This window comes from Peromyscus californicus, unplaced genomic scaffold (genome assembly GCF_007827085.1).
Source record: "Peromyscus californicus insignis strain IS unplaced genomic scaffold, ASM782708v3 Scaffold_11__1_contigs__length_118956290, whole genome shotgun sequence".
Classification (NCBI taxonomy): Eukaryota; Metazoa; Chordata; class Mammalia; order Rodentia; family Cricetidae; genus Peromyscus; species Peromyscus californicus.
In genome coordinates, this window is record NW_026294402.1 from 74,560,302 (window position 1) to 74,579,913 (window position 19,612).

Here is a 19,612-nt window from a genome sequence, read left to right on the forward strand (position 1 = left end):
GGCAGAATATTTTGATTTAGAATAAATATTGATAGTTTGGAGAAAATAATAATGTAACTGCATAGGAGAAACTTCATTTTAGACTATTCCACATCTGAGAGAATGATAAACAGTGATCTAGAGGAAAATTTTCCAGAGAAAGAGGCCTTTGTGTTTATAATGTTTTTATGATCAATCTGGGTCATAAATCCAACTTACAAAGTGGCAAAATCAGAAGTCCAAGAAACTCCTTAGGAGTTCACTCTAGCGAGCCACACAAAGCAGTATCAGACAAAAGGAAGCTAACAGCCTCAAAGCCGAGACTAAATAAAAGTGCTTTTCATCTGGATACATATTCAGTTTATTAGAGATGGGCTGCAGGAACTCTGGAAAGACTGGAAAAGCTGACATCATCAGCCAAGTTGAGAGAAATATCCCAGAGATGAGCTCAATCTACAAGTAGGCTGAGAGTGTGTTTCATAGCATTTGAGTGGCTTCAAGCACTAAGACCAGTTCAGTCTTTTCCCACAAACCTGTAAGTGCCATCTGTTAATATAATTTGTCTTAGGAGGATGCATTGGCCAGAAAGTAAGAACTCAAGGTTTATAAGTGTTTGGTTATACATTTCTCTCATCTATCTGTACTCCTTCTAGAGAAAGATTATAGTTACTAATATGGGGAAAATGTTCAAGCTTTGTGTATAATTAGAACATCTTCTATAGTGCATTTGTAACTTCTACAAATCCAAGCAAAAATATAAGAAGAAACTCACTTTGTATCTCTGTTTTTCCAGGTTTCTTCTCCCCTGGCTTTGTCGGACCACCTGTTTGAACTGAGTCAAAAGCCCATTGTTAACTAAAGAAATTACCAAATATATGTATATATATATATATTTCATAAGAATAGAATGTACACATTGTTCTTTAATATTGTCTTTCAAATATTTGGTCTTACCCAGCTTGTCAGAATGTCGAACAATGATTTCCTTACAAATAAATTATGTTAATGAAATGTTAGAGATATTTCAAAAAGAGTTTACATTATTGCTTGAAAACTTTGATATTTCAAATAATTTTCATTCAGAACATTTCTGCTACTTCTAAAGACCATGGTTAAAAGGCATGAACGAATTGTTCGTAAGCACTAATAACAAGGGTCACAGAAAGTGGTGTTGATATGTTACCTAAATAATAGGAGATTAAATCTGAAGTTGGAAAATTGTCTGCAAAATGCATACCCATGGATCTACGTGACAGTAATAGTAAAAAAAAAAAGAGGCTAACAGTTTGGAAGTGGGGAGGACATGGAAGGAGTTGGAGGAAGGGCACTGGGTAGGGGCTGGAGGGATGAAGGGGAAGGAAGAAAATTATAGAATGATATTATTAAAGTACTTAAACTTGTGTGTGCTCTTACTTGTCAACTGGCCTATAACTGGCACGCTTTCTTCTACTTCATCATAGGAAGTTATAGTCACCACATACTCTATTTCAGGAATAAGGTCTGATAATAAAGTTTCAGTGGTACCAGCTGCAAGGGTAAATTCTTTAGTAGGCCCCTCTGTAAATACAAAAAGGAAAATATGACTGTGACAAAACTTTCCCAAGGATAACATATTTTTAAAAAGTCTAAATGCACCACAAAACTGAAACTTTTGCCATATGTACTTTTTCAAGACATCCAAACATTGTTTTTAACTGTCTTCCAAAAATAAGACCTTGCATTTTTAGAAAACCCAAAATTTACACTGGCCTTGCCTTTATCTGACAATCACATTCAATACTTTTTTTGGTTTTTTTTTTTTTGTTTTTTTTTTTGTTTTTCGAGACAGGGTTTCTCTGTGTAGCTTTGCGCCTTTTCCTGGAACTCACTTGGTAGCCCAGGCTGGCCTCGAACTCACAGAGATCCGCCTGGCTCTGCCTCCCGAGTGCTGGGATTAAAGGCGTGCGCCACCACCGCCCGGCTCACATTCAATACTTTTTAAAAGCTCAAAATTCTTCTAAATTAAAGGTATGTTAGAATATCAGACCAAAAATATATCATCATTTTATGACAACATGAAATAATAAAAAAATGTTATAAATAAGATATGACTCAGAAAGCAATTTAATTATAAATTGTAAAAGAACAGAAAGATAAATAGAACCACATTCAAATGTGGGCCATACCTGCAGTTCTCTGAATTTATTGAATTGAGTATCACATGTTTTGTGATATCATATATCGAGCGTTTACTTACATACAGTATGCTTTCATTTAGATTCTTTTTAACTTTTAGTTCAATCAGAAAGCATGATAGCACCTAGGGACTGCATGCTTGTTAATACTTCAATTGTATTAAATATTTCACAAAACATAATTAAGAAAGATAGCATATATAACAAAACTCTGAGAAATGCTCCTGGCCATGTACTATATCTATGTGGGCCAGAGCACCGTGGGACATGAGGACACTGGGGATATATTAGATTGGATCTTTGTGGTGCCCATTTTGAACATTGGAAGCCAATATTCCCAGTATCTAGAAAAAGAGTGGACCCTATTTGAGCTGTTTTAGAATACTCTTTAAAATAAATGAAGCCATTAACCAAATGAACTTAGAGAGAAACAGAAAAAGGAAAAGATTTTACCCCTTCTTCAGTTCTTTAGCCATACTGTCTTTTTTTAAAAGCTCCCTGATGAGAAAGCATTTTAAACAACTGGTATTCTAAAAGGCCAAGAGATAAGTAAGCACAGCTCTAGTGATTAGCAATATTGGCAATATCCATATTCACTGCCAACCAATGAAGACTTCTTATCACTTAACCAATACAAATAGTTACTTTCCCACCTATTCTTAGATGTTGGTTCTCCACACTTGGGCAATGTGGTTAACACTATAGATAACAAAATAGAACATCTGAAACAAGTTTTGTTTTGCTTTGCTTTGCTTACAGTAAGTATTGGGATTGGACTCTGTAGTCCTGAGTCCACCAAATACCAGGTGACATCAACCAAATCCCTCTGGCTTGCTCATTCTTGCTCTCCTCATGCTCAAATGTGAGGTTAGGCAAACAGACTGTATGATCTTGATATCTCTGTCCTAAAACCTCAGCATCTTGGAACTCACCTGTTGTAGAGTCCACCGTTATTCTGTAACCCACAATTGGATCAACTGGTCTCTCCCATGACATATGAACAGTATTTTCATCTATAATTTTAAAATTCAAGTTGGAAGGTGGGTCAACTGCAAAAAGAGAGTTGAAATTAGTTGCATTTTCCAACGTCAGAAAATGGTTAATATGATTAATGATAAATTGTGTTGAGCAAAGCTTACTAAAGTTGTCTTTGCATAAATTTGTTTCCAACAAATATAAAAGATATCTTGTTGGATCAGAATAAAATTAAAAGCTGACAAGATATGACAAAACATCAGAAAGTGTACAAATTACAGAAGACAGCACGGAACACTTGATTCTTGAGTTGCTAGGTCATTCAAGAATGGCCAGCAAAATCAAGCAGAATAGAAACATGTCTGGATACAAGAACAATGAAGTCACATATAATAACCACATATGCAAACAATTCACATAACAATTAAGGAAATTCAATACATGCTGAGTGCACTTTGTACAAGCATGCCAAATCACGACCTGCTTACAACCATGGACGTTAATTTAGAACAGTGACATCATACATTTTTATAATGTGGAAAGAAAATCACTGATGGTTTGGGTTCAATCTCTGCATTGTTGCGTTGTTATTGTTGTTGGATAAATCTCAGTCTGTGGCAGAGGCTTTAAAATGTATTTGAATGGAAAGGAAAAATATATCTTACAAGGAAATATACATTTAAGTGTATATTCATATTAATGTTATATGTTATGTTGTATTAGTGTCATATTAATGTTAATAATTTATGAGTATATAAACAGTGCTAGAGATGTTTATAAAACTGACATTCTGCCTGTTTACACCAATTTGCTGTGTTCCCAAGGTGTAAACCAACATGGTCATTGCCTTGGTAGTAGGCATACTCCATACTAGAAGTAGCGTTTAAAGTTAAAATGCCAGTATGGCCTTTTACAAAACAATGGCTAGTTATGAAAAGATAACATCAATGTATATTTATGGGCAATTATTTACAGATCTTGAAGGGAACAGTAAAGAAGGATCAGCATTGGAAGACATGACTGTGTATAAAAACTTGGAGAAATCAATGACAGAAAAAACTGCAAAGTACAGAAAAGAACGTTTACATACAAAACTGTACAGCGTCATGCATGTGTCAATGAAATGTTGACTTATTTTTAGTTTCCCACAATGAACAAAAGCTTCCATGTACAATAGTCATTACACAAAGACATTCCTGAAATATTTTATAATGATATTCTCTACAACAATGTTCATGCCTCCTCATGCAGCATTGTACTGACTCACTGTCAGTGCATGGTTGATGCTTTGAAAATCATTACACTTGAAGTGAGTTCGATAAAGTAGATGATTTTCAGCCATATTCTTCTTTAAATATCTTAGTGTACAGGTATTATTCCTTGTGAGTGAGATGGCTTACCTCTGTTTTAAGGGGGGTACCATCTCCTTTTAGAATTTTATGAAAGTCAATCAAAATGCAGTAATAGCTCTGAGACACAAGTCAGAATTTAACGGGGATTAGAGCTGTCTGTAACATTCATAGCACATTTTTAAAGGAAAATAAACTGATCAGGCAAACATCTGCTTTAATAAATCACCACCTCCAACTGTGGGAGATGTCTTTATTTTTATTGGCCATACTAGTAGTAGAATGAATGTTACTTTCTTACTATCCATACACAGGCAGTGAGATTAGGACTATTAATCTGCATGCACAGTTTAATCATTCAGCATTCTTCTGTCTGTAACCATATTGCAACGTTTAGCTGAAGTCATCACTTAGTATATGTAACAAACATGCAACAGATGTTAATAGGATGATGGGTATTAAGAATATCATTATAAAATATTGTTCTGATAGCAATGGCTCAGGACAAATTTAATGCAAAGGCAGACACAACTGGCCTGAGCAGCTTTTTAAAAAAAAATCAGTACATGGAAAAATAGTACCACCAACCTTGGAGGAAATAGACCTGAAGCAGCGGACATTAGGTTAAAACTGCTGAAGGTCAGCAGCGGCCCACCTTGTTGATATCCAAGTGACCAGGATTCCAGATAGACTGAAAAAATGACTGTGAGGGAAAAGTCTTGAACATTTTAGAGGATTTTAAGGTGCTCATGGGAAGTCAGATGTGGTACATGGGACTCGAAAGTAGGAAAAATGGCCTATGGAGGTGAAAAGCAGAGCCTATCCTGCTGTTCATCTCTTTGAGTTTATCAAATATACAACATTTCAAAATTGTCATTTCATTTACAATTTTGGGATTTTTCATGAAAAAAATAATGAAGGAGGTGTGAGGGTATAACCCACATCAATTTAAATCATTACAAATACATGTTTTATTGATTTGGGAATTTTTTTATATAATTCACAACCGCCATTACATTGTCACAGAGTCTAGGTTTTCCAGAAAATTCTGATGCTGGCATAGTACAAACACTAACTAGCTACAAACATATGGTTTGTAAATGCAAACCACCAAAGCCAAGCCAAGGGAAACAGAATTAAAATTACAAATAACAATCTGATTCATAAAACCTGGGTACTTATCATGAAGAAATGAAATTTTAAGAATTTATAACTGGTAGTTTAACTTTATACTTAAACATGATGCTTTTATTATCAAAATACTGTGATATGAAAGTGTCATTCTGGTGAGATATCTGTAACATAAACTGGTGGGATTTAGGACATGGTAAGATTGATCATACTATGTAAAAAATATTCAATGTCTTCTCTATAACATGCAGACATTTAGACATTTTATTTGTTATTTCCTTTCGTATTTATAATAACCTAACTATAGGCCTTGTAATCCTTGTTCTACAAATTAAATTCAAAAGAAATCATCACAGCTCATAGGTAACAATTCTATCTTGTTGTCTGTATAGTTTTCCACACATTAGATTAGATGTAAATAGAAGAAATACTTCAGTAAAAAAAACTTTTGGACTCAATACTTATAGTACTTCTTAATATGTACATAAATATTTTTCTATGCTCTGAAAAGCCACTATTAGAAGAAATTATGTCTGCTCAATAATATATATGTGGCATGCAGACATCTGCAACTCAAACATAGATAGAATTTGGAAGGCATTTATGTTCACCACTATACCATCAATGCGGATATAGAACTTGATATATTAACCTTACACACTAGTCCAAACAATTTTAAAACTAGTGTGTCTGTCTTGTTTTAAAGAAAAATAACCTTTTTTCCAATTGGAGCACCCAACAAGAGTCTATATTCAAGAATTAGCCATGGCAAATTTATGGATGGGTGGGTGGATGGGTGGGTGGATGGATGAGTAGGTGAGTGAATGGGTGGGTGAGTGAATGGGTGGATGGATGGATGGATGGACGGATGGATGGATGGATGTGTGGGTGGATGGATGGTGAATGTATAGATGAATCAATGGATATAATATAACATGTTAGAAACAAAGAAAATCTAAAAGCTACATTAAAATATCAACTTAAGGCACTGGAGAGATTGCTCAGATGCAGAGGACCAGGGTTCAATTCCAAGCACCCACATGGCAGCTCATAACTATCTATAACTCCAGTTCCAGGGAATTCAACAACCTCACACAGACATATATGCAGGCAAAACACCAATTTGCCAAAATAAAATAAATGCATTTTTTTAAATATCAGCTTGAGGAACTCTCACTTCCTCATTTAGAAAATAAAACAATCAGAATACATAACACCTACATTCTCTGGTTTGAATGTTTTCTTGCATGTTACATACAGAATTATAGAAATATATATTAAATTAGTCCCTTAATCTAGACACACGGCAGTTAAAGGCATGACTTAAAATCACTGATGGATGATAATGATTGTTTATTACATGTTATAAACTATAAATAAAACTTACAAAAATTAAAACCCTATTTCACAAAATTTGTGTCCATCTCAAATTCTAGATAAAGGAAAAGGGTATTCAATGCTCAAGGAACACTGACCTTTAACTGTTTAATACAAAGTTAACTTTTCTAAAAATCTATTAACATATGATACACGATCCCAGACTAATTCACACAATCTAGATCATACAGAGCACTGCTGAAGTTTAAAGCTTGCTAGTCTATTTAATAAATACTTAAGGCCAAAAAAGAAAGTAATCTTTGCCTTTATTTCTATGGGACACAGTAAATTAGCATGGAAATATAATTCATCATACAAATAGAGGCAATGTGGAAAATTATTATCATGGTTTTTAAAAGGCAAAATGTAAATTTCAAAATAATTTAAATTAACACACAAAAAAACTGTTTCTAGCACATAAAAAGCAAATTAAAAATAGCCAGGAACCATATGACTACAAGAGCATATGAGTCACACAAAAGGATGCAAAGGAACCCTGGCTTTCTTTGCAGAAGACTGCAATCAGAGGGGCAAGCTCAAATTTTGAAATGCCCCAACAGAAAGATTTCAGGGGGGAAAAATTCATTTTCTAGCCCAGTATCTTCAGAAAGACTTTGGCCACAAATTTTGTTAGCTCTTCACAGGCTCCTGGGGCCACTTAGTTGGTAGTTAACACCAGACCTGAGCTGCCCAACAAGGAGCAGTCTCCTGTGGCTACGGAGCACTTGAAGTGTGGCCAGTCCAAAACGAAATGTGCTGCAAGTGTAAAGTACATGCCCAGCTTCCAAAACATAGCGCAGAAATGCAGAAGAGGTTGCTGATGGTTTTTCTATCAATTACATGTTGAAACATTAATATTGTGTTAAAACCTTTCAGCAAAAAATCAATTTTCCTGTTCCCTTTTCTTTCTTTATATGACTATAGAAAATGTTTAAGTTATATATATGGCTTATATTGGTGACTCATACTTCTGTTTGACACTGCCAAGCTAGAAAACAACTCAAAAATTAATCTTATTAAAATACACTGACCTAAGGGAGGAAAGACAGGAACTTAAGAAAGAAAGAAAAAAGAACTACACCATGTGGAAATTAATACAAAGTTAAAGGATAAAATATGAGAAATAACGGGAATAATCAGGAAGGCAAATAGTATAATGTCCTTTTTTAACTGTATTTTGTTGGTTGGTCATTACCAGTTAAGAATGGATGTTTTCCACTCACTTTATCTCCAACCTAACCCTATACTTAAGAATTCTCAAAACTTTTATTTTCAAAGAACTACTTTCTTAATGAGCAATAAACAGGCCACTTCAGTGACTTATCTAAAAATATCTTTAGTAGTGCTTCCAGAAGTTTCTCAAATAAAATTCCTTCCTAACTGACGACAGAGCAAGGATTTCTGAAAGGCCACCTCACCAGAATACTCCTTCAGGAGGCCAGCGTAGCCTATATTTACTCATCAAGTGAGCCAGGCTAGCAAGCATCTCTGGATCTTAAATGTGCTACACATTTGGAGATGCTCTCTTTTCCTAACATCAATTCTCTGTGCCTGCAGTTTTGAAGTAGACTATAATAGATAGATAGATAGATAGATAGATAGATAGATAGATAGATAGATAGACAGATAGATACATAGATACATAGATACATACATACATACATACATACATACATACATACATACATACATAAATAAAATCAAGGTTGTCAAGAAATAGCCCTACATACCTACCGCTCTACAAGCAGCACAATCCACCCTGGAATTTCCAAAGCCTACAGATTCTCCTCCCTAACTTTATTAAAGTTGTTTCTTTAATTAGAGAGGGTAAAAAGCTTTTTAAAATTAACCCGTTTATCTTGCGGAATCTGATTAGTTTGCCAAAACTCAAATGATAGTTGAAAGAGCCGGTAAGACTATTACATAGACGTGCCTTGCTCAATGAATACTGAGACATTAAACCACCAAGCGCACCAAACAAAACAAAATTAGGTTAAAAGTTTAACGGGGTCTTCTAGAGGGCAGGGTCACAAGGAGCCATTTTGGAGCCTCATTGTGGTGTCCCTGGTCACCTAGTGCCAAGGCATTGAGGTCAGACGCGGCCAGGTCTCCCTGAGCCAAGCAAGGGAGAGCACGCCAAGGGGGTGCCCGGCTCGCAGCCGCCTCCAGGCTGGAAACCCTGGCCCAGAGCCAACCTCTCTGAGCTGGGTTGTTCTGGGACACGTGCTTTAGAGACCTTGGAACCAAACACCAACAGCAGAATCCCTAGGTTGAGTGAGCACCTCCTACGTGTTGATTTCTACTTGTCACTCATCCCCTGCGCACCTACCCAAGTGGCAGTCAGTTTGACAGTTGGATCCTCTGCCTGAAAGTCTGCCTAACCAATTGAGCTCCCCCAACCTGCTCAAAAAGAAAAGAAAAGAAAACCAGACGCGCGGAGCTGGCAGTGTTGGAGTCTTTTATTTCATGTTGTCACCAAGGTCACAGTCCCGACCCAGGTGATCAGCTGCTGATCCTGTGAGGATGTCCATGTTCTGAGGTTCCTGGTACCCAGCCCTCCAGGATCCTCTTGGTAGAACTGGATGCAGCTGTTGCCCTATCCAGGGGACTGGTCCTCAGGGAAGGCGGCAGTGCAGGCGGCAGTGTGGACAGCACACTGCAGACAAGCGCAAAGAGACCACACAGCACTGTACAGAACAGGGGAAGCAGACTCTAAGAGCTGGACCTGAAAGCTTGGGAATAGACACACCTCAGAAAGAGGACGTTTCTCTGGAGAAGAGAAGTCACCGGAGAAGTGCAGAGGAAACAGAGCAAGCAACAGAAGCAGAAGAGAGAAGAGTCTTTTCCTTTCTTGAATTCTTCAGGGTCACTTGCCATAGGAGAAGTAAAAGCATTTTACCTTCTGCCTCAATGGAAGACAGGAGAAGGGCCACGCCCAGGGCGGCCAGCGCTCGGGGAAGCCTGGTCTTCATGCTCTGGCCTCAGGCTCACAGACTCATGAAGGAATCTGCAGGAGGAATCAGTGATCCATCAGAACCCAGCCTGAGCAGGCCAGGAACAGGTTAGGCAGGAGCCTAAACATGATCCAGAACCCAGACAAATTTGCCTTAATAATACCAGCGCCCAGCCCAGCACATAACGGACCTATTGTGGAGCCAAGGAAGTCAAGTTCCTCCAACAGGTTTGATCAGGGAACTAGAAGGGAATTCTAGTTTAAAGAGGGTACTCTTCTCTGGGGTACTCATGCCCTGTGAAGTGCCTGACCAGATCGCACATGGCTTCCTCCTGCCAAGGTGATGGATAATTTCGAAGTCATTTTATCCCTGACTCAACCAAATGTCTCTTCCAGCTGGGGATTTCATTTGGCCACTTTTTCCTAACGTCTGAACTCTTTAGGTAACTGTGCTTTAGTGATGCCAGGATAATTCGGAAAGAATATTAAACCTCTTTTATTCTATTTTCTTCAGTTTGTCCTGAATAAAAATATGCAAGTCTTTAAGATCTGGAATAGATTATATAGGAGATGATATAGGGATATGCAAGGCCCAAATGAAAGCCCAATTCTTCTGATACCCATGTTGTTTTCACATCTGATAAATCCTTTACCAAGGATGAGGGGGAACCAACTCTAAAATGCATAACAAAGCGAGACAAAGCAGTAGAAAGAAGTAAAATACCCTTGTCTGTTTTCTAAAAGTTCTTATATTTTTAAAAACCTCACTAATTCATCTTTGCGTTTAACTAGTTCTTAATGCTGGAAGATTACAATTAATACAAGCGCTAGAGGCAAGAAGATTCTAGTCTGACTTTTTCCTGATTTTGCAACCAGGTTAATACCTTAATGACCAAGAGTCCTACTCTTCTTTTGTAGCTTCCCAACACACAGTGGCTGTTTAATCAGCAGAATGGAATGTCCTAATATACTCTAAGGTCCAATCTAGAAACAAAAGTTACCATCAAGGAGCTGGACTGAGAAGGTGCTTATGGCCACACACACACACACACACACACACACACACACACACACACACCACAAACACACACACCACACACACACACACACACACACACCACACACACACACACCACACACACACACACCACACACACACACACACACCACACACACACATACACACACAACACACATACACACACACACACACACACACACACACACACACACACGCATGCACATGTGCACACACAAACACCACACACACATGCACATGTGCACACACACACCACACACACCACACCACACACACACACACACACAAACACACACATGCACACGAGAAAATTCCGAGGAGTACACATTACTGTAAGGCAACACCACAGGTCTTGTGAGAAATGCAAGGGGGAGGGGGACTGGTGCTTGAGAATCCAAAAATAAGCCAAAACTTGGGCTCTCCTTGAGAAAAGAAACTGACAATCTCCAGCCATGCCTTTCCAAATCTCTGGCACATGGGTCAGGGAAGCTTTCTTCATCTGGGTGGAAATTGCATTTTACATGTCTGACGAGCAGGCAAGCCAAATTGCCCAGAGCTCCTTTTTATGAAGCCAAGATTAAAATTTTGGCGCAGCTCGGGGATTTAAGGGATTTTAGTAATGTCTTTTTTCCTAATTAACAACTGTGACATTCTAACCCTTTTCTACATTAGTTTAAAAAAAAAAGTTTTTAAGTAAAAAAGCATAACTGGCCCATTGTTGCCGTCACCCGGCCATAACGTTGATATAATAACGTGGAATGAAGTTGGCAGTTGGGTTCAAGAAGAGTTAAAGTGTAATAATCTACTCACAAAATTTTGTGTGCAGTTTTTTGGGGGTTGTCTTTAATATAAGCTGAACAAAAACTTGTCTTGAAAGTCCGTTTATCTGGGTCTAGTGCGCCACCTATCGGTTTCCTGACTCAGCATCAAGAATGAATCATCTCTCATTGGGGTATCCGATGAATAACTCAACCTTCTCAGCCAGCCAAGAATTCCGTCCATATACGTTTTGAAGAAAAGCTTCTCTCTCCTTCTTAGCCAAAACATTTATCGGAGTGCTTAGCAACACTTCATTGAGCATTCTCAGACATAGATGTCTGAAAGCGGCCGCCCCTACGTGGCAGTAGGATTTCCCTCACTTCCCCCTCATGAATGAAAATGAATCAGCTGCCTGGAGTGGGGGCGCTATGGGAACTGGTCCCTTTTGGACAACTCGCCCCTCCCCTACCCCTTGCTGGAAGAGGCCAACTCCTTAACTCTCTCAAGTTATTTTTTTTTCAAACGTACCCACAGGCACACATATGTTCCATGGGCCCATCCAGATTCCAGGAGTCACATACCTCTTCTATAACTGCAACCTTGACCTTAGTTAGCCAAGGACGAGCTTAGTTTCTTCTCCCCCCTCCCCCAATCCCTCCCCATGATTCCTTTGAAGGCTCCAACCTTGGAGTTGGGGGTGGGGAGGTATGCCAGAGATCCGAACTGGTCGCGGGAGGGTGGCTGAGAAAGCCAGATGCGGGTCCCGTTTGCCAGGGCTCTGTAAATGCACGGATTCCTTACACTCTGACTTCTGTACCCAAGGACTGGAGAGGAAACCTTTTCAAGGGTTCCACTGACTGACCCTAGGTAGGTCTTAATCCCAGTGCATTCAGGAGGAACTCAAAAGGATGTCTCAGAAGCTGTGAAAAGCCGGCCTAACCCACCAACCCTTTGAAAGCAGTGGAGGATGAGGCCAGGGCCACTCCCCGGGAGCATCTGGAAATGCCACTCGCGCCCAGCCACGCCACGCGGGAGCGCTTTCCACTGGCCCTCCAAGGAATTCTGCACCTCGTGTGCAGAACTTCACTTCGTTTTCCTGCAATGTCTTGTGCCCAGGTTGCAAGCCAACAACCCTGGCTAAGCTGCAGCCACCAGATAATAAAGAGCGACCTACGCAGCCCATGCACTTCACTGAGAGCGACAACGTCTATAGGGGGCATCCCCCTGCAGATGGACAAATTGAGCCGAACAAGTCACCTTTCCTTCTCCCTCCAAAACTCCAAAGAAATGGCAAAGTTCCTCTGTTGCTCCACAGATCTATCTCAGGCACACAAATCAATCGCTTCCCAAGCAACCCGGCTACTGCCGCGCGCTCTGCCTGGCCTGGGTTAAGGTGCAAGCAAAAAGCGGCTTTTCCCAGTTATCTTTGGGGAAGGCCGCGCGGGGTTGGGATGTGGGGGGACAGAAGCCATACTGACCTGAGCCGTCAGTGACAGAGGGAACCGGCGTCCAGCAGCCAGCGTGCGGGACCCCCTGGGCCGGTGAGGGCGCTGCGCTCCGGGAGCACCTGGCAGCCGCGAGCGTGGGAAGGACGACCGGAGCACCCAGGAGTGGCGAGTGGAGCGCGGAGCGGAGGCAGGGGGACTGACTGCAGCAGCGGGCGGACGCGTCTGCGGCGGCTGCCTTCGCCGACTGGGAAGAGGCTCAGCGCCGCGGGCTACTTAATAGAGGGCTGTTCCCGGCTCTCAGTTTACTCGGTTACGAAACGCCTGAGAAGGTGGAAGGCTGCCACGGGTGATGTATGCTACTCGGCGGTGAAGGAGGTCTACTTTTGGGAACGTGTGCATACTTCGAGCATTCCATCGGCGTGAGGTGGCGATCGCCGTAGTAGCAATGCCCCTCCGGGGGCGGGGAGGAGGGAGGGAGAGAGGGGGACAGCCGCAGCCGGGTTCCCTGCCAAGGGAGGCCGCGGACTCCTCCGCTTGGGGCGGGCAAGGGGCTCGGGTTTCCCTATCCGGATAAATTTCTTTTATACGTTTACTTTTCTAAGTTAAGAACAATGGAGACGGGGAAGCCGTTCTGGTTTCAGAACAGTGGGATGGGTAACCAACCCCTTGTCCCTCACTCTATGCCATCCCCTGACACTACCGTCTCCACCTTCTTCCCCCTCTGTCCTGGGTGCACTTAAAACCGATTTACAGGGTTTCCATTAACTAACTGTCTGTGCACGCGGCGGCGGGCCTCTGTCTTTCCCAGTCTCCAAGTGGAGACTGAAAACTCGACCAGTCTCCTGCTCCCGGTTCAGGGATGGGATGACTTTCCCAGGCCTGTCTGCCTAACCTGGTTTTTCAGGATAGAGCTGGGAAGCTTCGATTCAAACTGGAGGGAGGGAGAGGAAAACTACTGGTACCTGGGGGTCATCCCAGCAGGACACTCAAGAACAAGTTTTATTCACCACAGAAATGTCTTGCCAGGTTGAGAGCACAAACTTGGTCCAAGTTGGGGCTTCAGACTGTCAGCTCTGCCCTTAAAAGTTCCTAGAGGTGAAAAGGGCGAAGAGGTGTTCGTGAGCACGCGCGCGCGCACACACAGACAGACAGACACACGGAGAGAGAGAAAGAAAGAAACACGCACGTACACACGCTACTGAAAAGGCCAACTAGGAGCCGGACACTCTGCCAGCACATAGCCTTTTCTACAGCTCCCCTTTTCCCGGCACTCCACCCCTTGGCCGCAGTGGGAGTCTGGCACCTGAGGTTGCCAAATTGTACAAGACGCATGGGCGGAAGCGTCCAGTAGTCACACGATGTTATCCGAAGACGGATTCTTCATACTCAGGTTTGTGAGCTCGGAACTCTCCCCGCGGCTTTCGGCCTCTTGAAGCCCAGAGAAGTTGCCTCTGCAGGGTTGGGCTAGGGGGTACTGGGAACAGGAGTGAACCCTGGACCCAGGAATCAAGCGGCCCCTAACAGCAGAAGCTGAGGTCACACCTTTCTTGCTTGCTTCATCTCACCTCTGCCGACTTGACCTTGCCTCCTATAGGCACCATAGTCTTCAAAATGACAAAAACTTTCTGCACCTTCTTTCCCAGCCCTCTTGCGCCTCGCCCCACGCACAGACAGCCTCTGGCCAGAGCCAACCCGAGCAAGAGAGGAGTTTGGAAGGAAAGAAACGAGAAAAATGAGAATGGCCACCTCTGCACATTCTTGGAGCACGCAGTGCCCACTCAAAAGCCACTGAACAACTTGCACAAAGCACCCACACAGCGCGCAGACTTTTCTCTCTTTTCATCTCCACAGTTCTGACGTCCGACAGATCTCCAGCATGAGAGCGCATCTGGAGGGTGTAAACACCAAAGGGTACCACACAGCTGTTGACTCGCACCCCTATGGTGCTTAGAGCGCCCCAGGCAGCGAGCCCCTCTCAAGCCTGCAGGGACCTCTGCTTCCAAGCCTGCTCTTCAGCGCCACGGGCACATGTAGGGAACAGAGTCCAACATGGTTCCCAGGCACGTGAGGAAAGGCGGCAACAAGACAGAGCAGAGAAATCCCCAAGGGCCACGGTCCCAGCGCCCCATCGGGGCTATGCGGTGCAGGTGAAGGCCTACACCAGCCATAGGGGAGAGAGAGAGAGAGAGAGAGAGAGAGAGAGAGAGAGAGAGAGAGAGAGAGAGAGAGAGAGACAGAGAGAGAGAGACAGAGAGACAGAGAGACAGAGAGACAGACAGAGAGAGAGACAGACAGACAGACAGACAGAGACAGACAGACAGACACAGGCAGACACAGGCAGGCAGGCAGATAGACAGACGGACAGACAGACAGACAGAAGGACACTCCCTATGTAGAAAAGGAAAGCTGCCAGAGTGAAGAGTGTCTGCCCCTAGCTTCCTCTTGCTCAGTCTGCAGCCTGAATATTGTGTGGAAGAAGTTTCTGGGCGCACACACCCTCTCCAGCCTAGAGCACCCACGCGGGGGCTTTCTTTTGTTCTGGTCAGTCTTAAACAGGAAGGCTGGGAAATAATTGCTGCACGAAAAGTAATGAACGCAAACCAATAGCTGCAAAAAGCCTTCTCGCCCTCAGAAAAAAAAAACGATCCCTGCGCAAAATTTCAGGGTACTAGAAGAGGAAAGGGAGGCGACACGCGGGTGAAGTAGACAGGAACAGTTGCAAATGAACGCAAGCACACATATTCCCAAGGGAATACGGGGCAATTCAAATACTCCTCACAGCCTGAATTGTTTGGTCTCCTGGGGCCTGTACCCTGGACTCCCAGTACAGTAAATGGACAAACGCGGATGAACCCTCTTCTACCCGGTGCCTTTCAAATGGTGCAATTAGTTCTTAACTCCACTTGGAATCCGTTAGGTTTGCAGTAAAGCAGTGGCCGACTGAAGCACAGCTGGTTGTAGTCGGTCATTCAGTCTAGTTGCTTCCTGTGGGTCTTACTCTTCGGACGACCTCACCGGATCAACTTTCCTCGCTCTCCCTCTCTTCGGCTCCCACCTCATCTCCCTTCGAGTCCTGGGTTCCCGGGGGTTCAAGATCCTGAGATTTCTTGTCACACAGCGCAACCTAGCGGCCAACTAGAAGTCTGAGTTGGGAAGTCAAAATTACGGAGGTGGCCCTGAATTTTGAAAGCTCGGGGGGATTAGGGGCAAATCTGCCACTCGTCTACCTGACTCTTAAGGACTGATACTTCAGGGAGGGCGGAGGCAAGAGCTTGGCGTCTGTTAAGGCGCTCTCTGTAGAAATCCTGCCCCAGAGCTGTGAGGCTTGAGACAGTTTTTGAAGAAGTAAACGGGGGAAAGATCCATTTCAGAATGAAGCTAAGACTCCAGCGCCAACATGAACTCCCAAAGAAACTGAAAAGAGCATGAAATCGACTTAACTAAGGTCCCTAGAGACAGTGCAAACAGTTTCTGTTTCCGCTGCATATTCTTACCTGCCTCACCGAGAGGAAAGGAGAGGCCTAAGCAGAACATTCGGGCATTATCCAACGCTGAGGTCTCTGTGTGCCCAGCAAATGACTGTGAGCATCTGGAGACAAAGGAGAGAGGCGCTGGCGTTCCTCCTCCTGGTTCTCAGAGGCCAACGGGCAGCCTGACCAGGAGGAACAGAAAACCACGTGTCTGAACATTTCCTGTCCCTGTAGGCAACTCAATATGCATTTAACCAGCACCTTCGGTGTGCATCTTAGTCACTGTTCTATTGCTGTGAAAATACACCATGGGCCACACTTCCTAAGCCTTCTAAACCTTTCAAACAGTGCCGCTCTCTGGTGACCAAGCATTCAAATATATGAGCCTATGGTGGCCATTCGTATTCAAACCATCACACCATCAAAAGCTAAGCTCCAAGCAGCCAATATAAAGATAATGAAGACAAGGCCTTTCTCTCAAACAACAGCTGGCAACGTCATGTGCCCCACTCAAGTCTCCTGAGTAATGGGCCCCACAGACAACAGCCCTGCCTCATTAGCAAAGTTCCGGAACCCCAAGACTAAAGCCATTCTTAAAGGAAAGAAATGAGGTGCAGTTCACTCCCATCTTCTAGGTAGGCTCTGTGTCTTCACAGGGTTCCTTTCGGTAAAGCCAAAGATTCTGTATACTTCACCCAACCTCACTTATGCTAAAAACACAGTCTCCCTGACCAGTATCCAGGGTGTGAGCAGCTTTGGAGCAAAAAGCGGAAAGGAGAATTTTATCACATGTATCTTACTATGCAAGATCTCAGCTCAAAACTCAGAGGTTGCATAGAAAATTATAAAGTTTCTGAACCACAGAATTCACTTGCAACACCTGATTAGGACGGACAACTTAGGTTCATTGAAAGTCAAAGACTTCTGGGAAATTTATTTGGAAGTTAACTCTGACATCCTTGTGCAAAATGTAAAGGTGTGAGGAAATACACCCAATTATAGGTGAAAAAAGCAGTCACCTGCCACTTCTGCCCTCACTCTCTCCGTAGTCAAATACAGTCTCTCTTACCAACACAGGGGACATGGAGTCTGTTCGTTCATAGCTGTCAAAGTAGCCTAAAGTGCAAATTTCTAGTCAGGCTACTACTGTGTGTCTGCAGTCAGTATGTGCATGCTGACACACATTTTCAGGTTTGTAGAAATTGAAAAATCACGGGAACTCATGTTTTAAGATTTGATCTTCACTCTCACCCGGAGCTTCTGCATGATTCAGTGTAACTAAACGAAGGTTTTGTTTCCAAATATTTTCCATTTTTTTTTTTATACATTCACTAACTCATCCTGTTAAGTATATGACCGACCCTCAAGTCTCTAAAGCAGACGTTGAAATAATCCTTAAGCTACGGTGACATGCGCCCTCTGGTGGAAAAGATAACTAATTCCCTGATCCGATCCGGCTCAATTTCATCCCTTATCCAGAGCACTCATTCACAACTGTTTCTCTACTCACAGAGTTCACTAAGGCACTCTGGGAGATTATATTGAAGACCAAATCAAAAGAAGCACTTTTCACACAAAATGTATTATTGATGGGCAGAGCATTTGTAAAATTCAGGAAACAGCTAAGAGATTGTGTACCTGAAAGCTGAAGGAGCAGAGTAAAAAATAATTCGGGGAAAATAGGTAGAACAGAAGATAAATGATATCTAAAGTAGAAATGAGCTCAGTTCATCTCAGTGTCTCAATTTCCCCTCAAACAAATGACAACAGAAAAAGAGCAGTATACCTTGTTATGAGATATATTTTATGCTATAGAAACTAATTAAGAATTACAAAGGGTCTGTGGTAATTTGAATGAGAATGAACCCCACAGGCAGAACTGTTTTGAGAAGGACTAGGGACTGTGGTCTTGTTGGTGTGTTACTGGGGTAGGCTTTGAGATTTCAAAAGCCCACACCAGGCCCAGTATCTCTGTCTCTCCACTCCTCTTTTCTTCCTTCTTCCTCTTCTCCTCCTCCTCCTCCTCCTCCTCCTCCTCCTCCTTCTCTCTCTCTCTCTCTCTCCCCTCTCTCTCTCTCTCTCTCTCTCTCTCTCTCTCCTCTCTCTCTCTCTCTCTCTCTCTCTCTCCCCCTTCCTTCCCCACTGCCTCCTGCCATGCTTCCTACCATGATGGTTATGTACTCACCCTCTAGAACTATGAGTCCCAAATACAATGCTTTCTTTCATAGGTTGCCTTGCTCACAGTATCTCATCACAGCAATAGAAAAGTAACAAAGACAGATGAGATTGTAGCATATTGCTGTGGCAGGCCTGACCATACTGCTTTGTGGGGGAAAGAGGAAAACTTTAGGACTTTGGACTAGAAAAATCAGTTGAACACTGTAAGCAAGGATTAACAGGCAATCCCAGCAGGAGCTTGGAAGCCAATAGTGCTGAGAGCAATGTGGACTATGAAAGAGGCCTGGTTCAAGAGGTTTCAGGGGGAACAATATTAGCAACTAGACAAGAGATTATTCTTGTGGTATTTTGGCAAAGAACGTGGCTGCTTTCTGCCCTTGTCCTAAAAATCTGCAAAAGACTAAATTGAAGCGTTTTGAACTAATTTCATTGGCAGAGGTTTCAAGACAGCCTAACGGTGGTTCTGTTGGATAGTTATTAATGAACACTTTTATGCAAATCTACAATGAAAAAGAGCAAGCAGCGCAGGGCAAAAGGACGTTCAAAATACACAGTTTTGGAGGAAAAGAGCACCAGGGAATGTAATGCTGAAGCCAAGTCTTGTGCTCATAGAAATGGGTAGTTTAAAGAAAGGCCTGATGCTAAATGGAATACATGGAGTGATACACTCAAGGTGTGATCCCCCCACCCTGCTAATCCAGCAATCTGTAAAAAGGAAAAGGCTTAAAGAATTATCTGTTCCTAAAGAGCAACAATAAAGAAAAGCTTATGTAAATATAA

The 19,612-nt window shown here is 42.4% G+C and overlaps 1 protein-coding gene across 2 annotated transcripts in view; it reads right to left on the reverse strand.

The window, feature by feature from the left end:
• The window catches only part of Col12a1 (collagen type XII alpha 1 chain), a 118,309-nt gene extending 100,407 nt beyond the window's left edge, over window positions 1-17,902 (reverse strand). Inside the window, exons 1-6 of one of the 2 annotated variants that reach the window (XM_052715123.1) lie at window positions 14,488-17,902; window positions 13,215-14,273; window positions 9,885-9,992; window positions 3,086-3,202; window positions 1,393-1,536; window positions 752-811 (exon numbers count right to left, since the gene is read on the reverse strand). In XM_052715123.1, coding sequence (XP_052571083.1) covers window positions 752-811; window positions 1,393-1,536; window positions 3,086-3,202; window positions 9,885-9,957 — 394 coding nt within the window. In that variant the 5' untranslated portion in view covers window positions 9,958-9,992; window positions 13,215-14,273; window positions 14,488-17,902. Of the gene's footprint in view, window positions 1-751; window positions 812-1,392; window positions 1,537-3,085; window positions 3,203-9,884; window positions 9,993-13,214 lie in introns of both variants that reach the window. The other variant, XM_052715131.1, reaches the window with a different exon arrangement.
• Window positions 17,903-19,612: the final 1,710 nt, after the last annotated feature.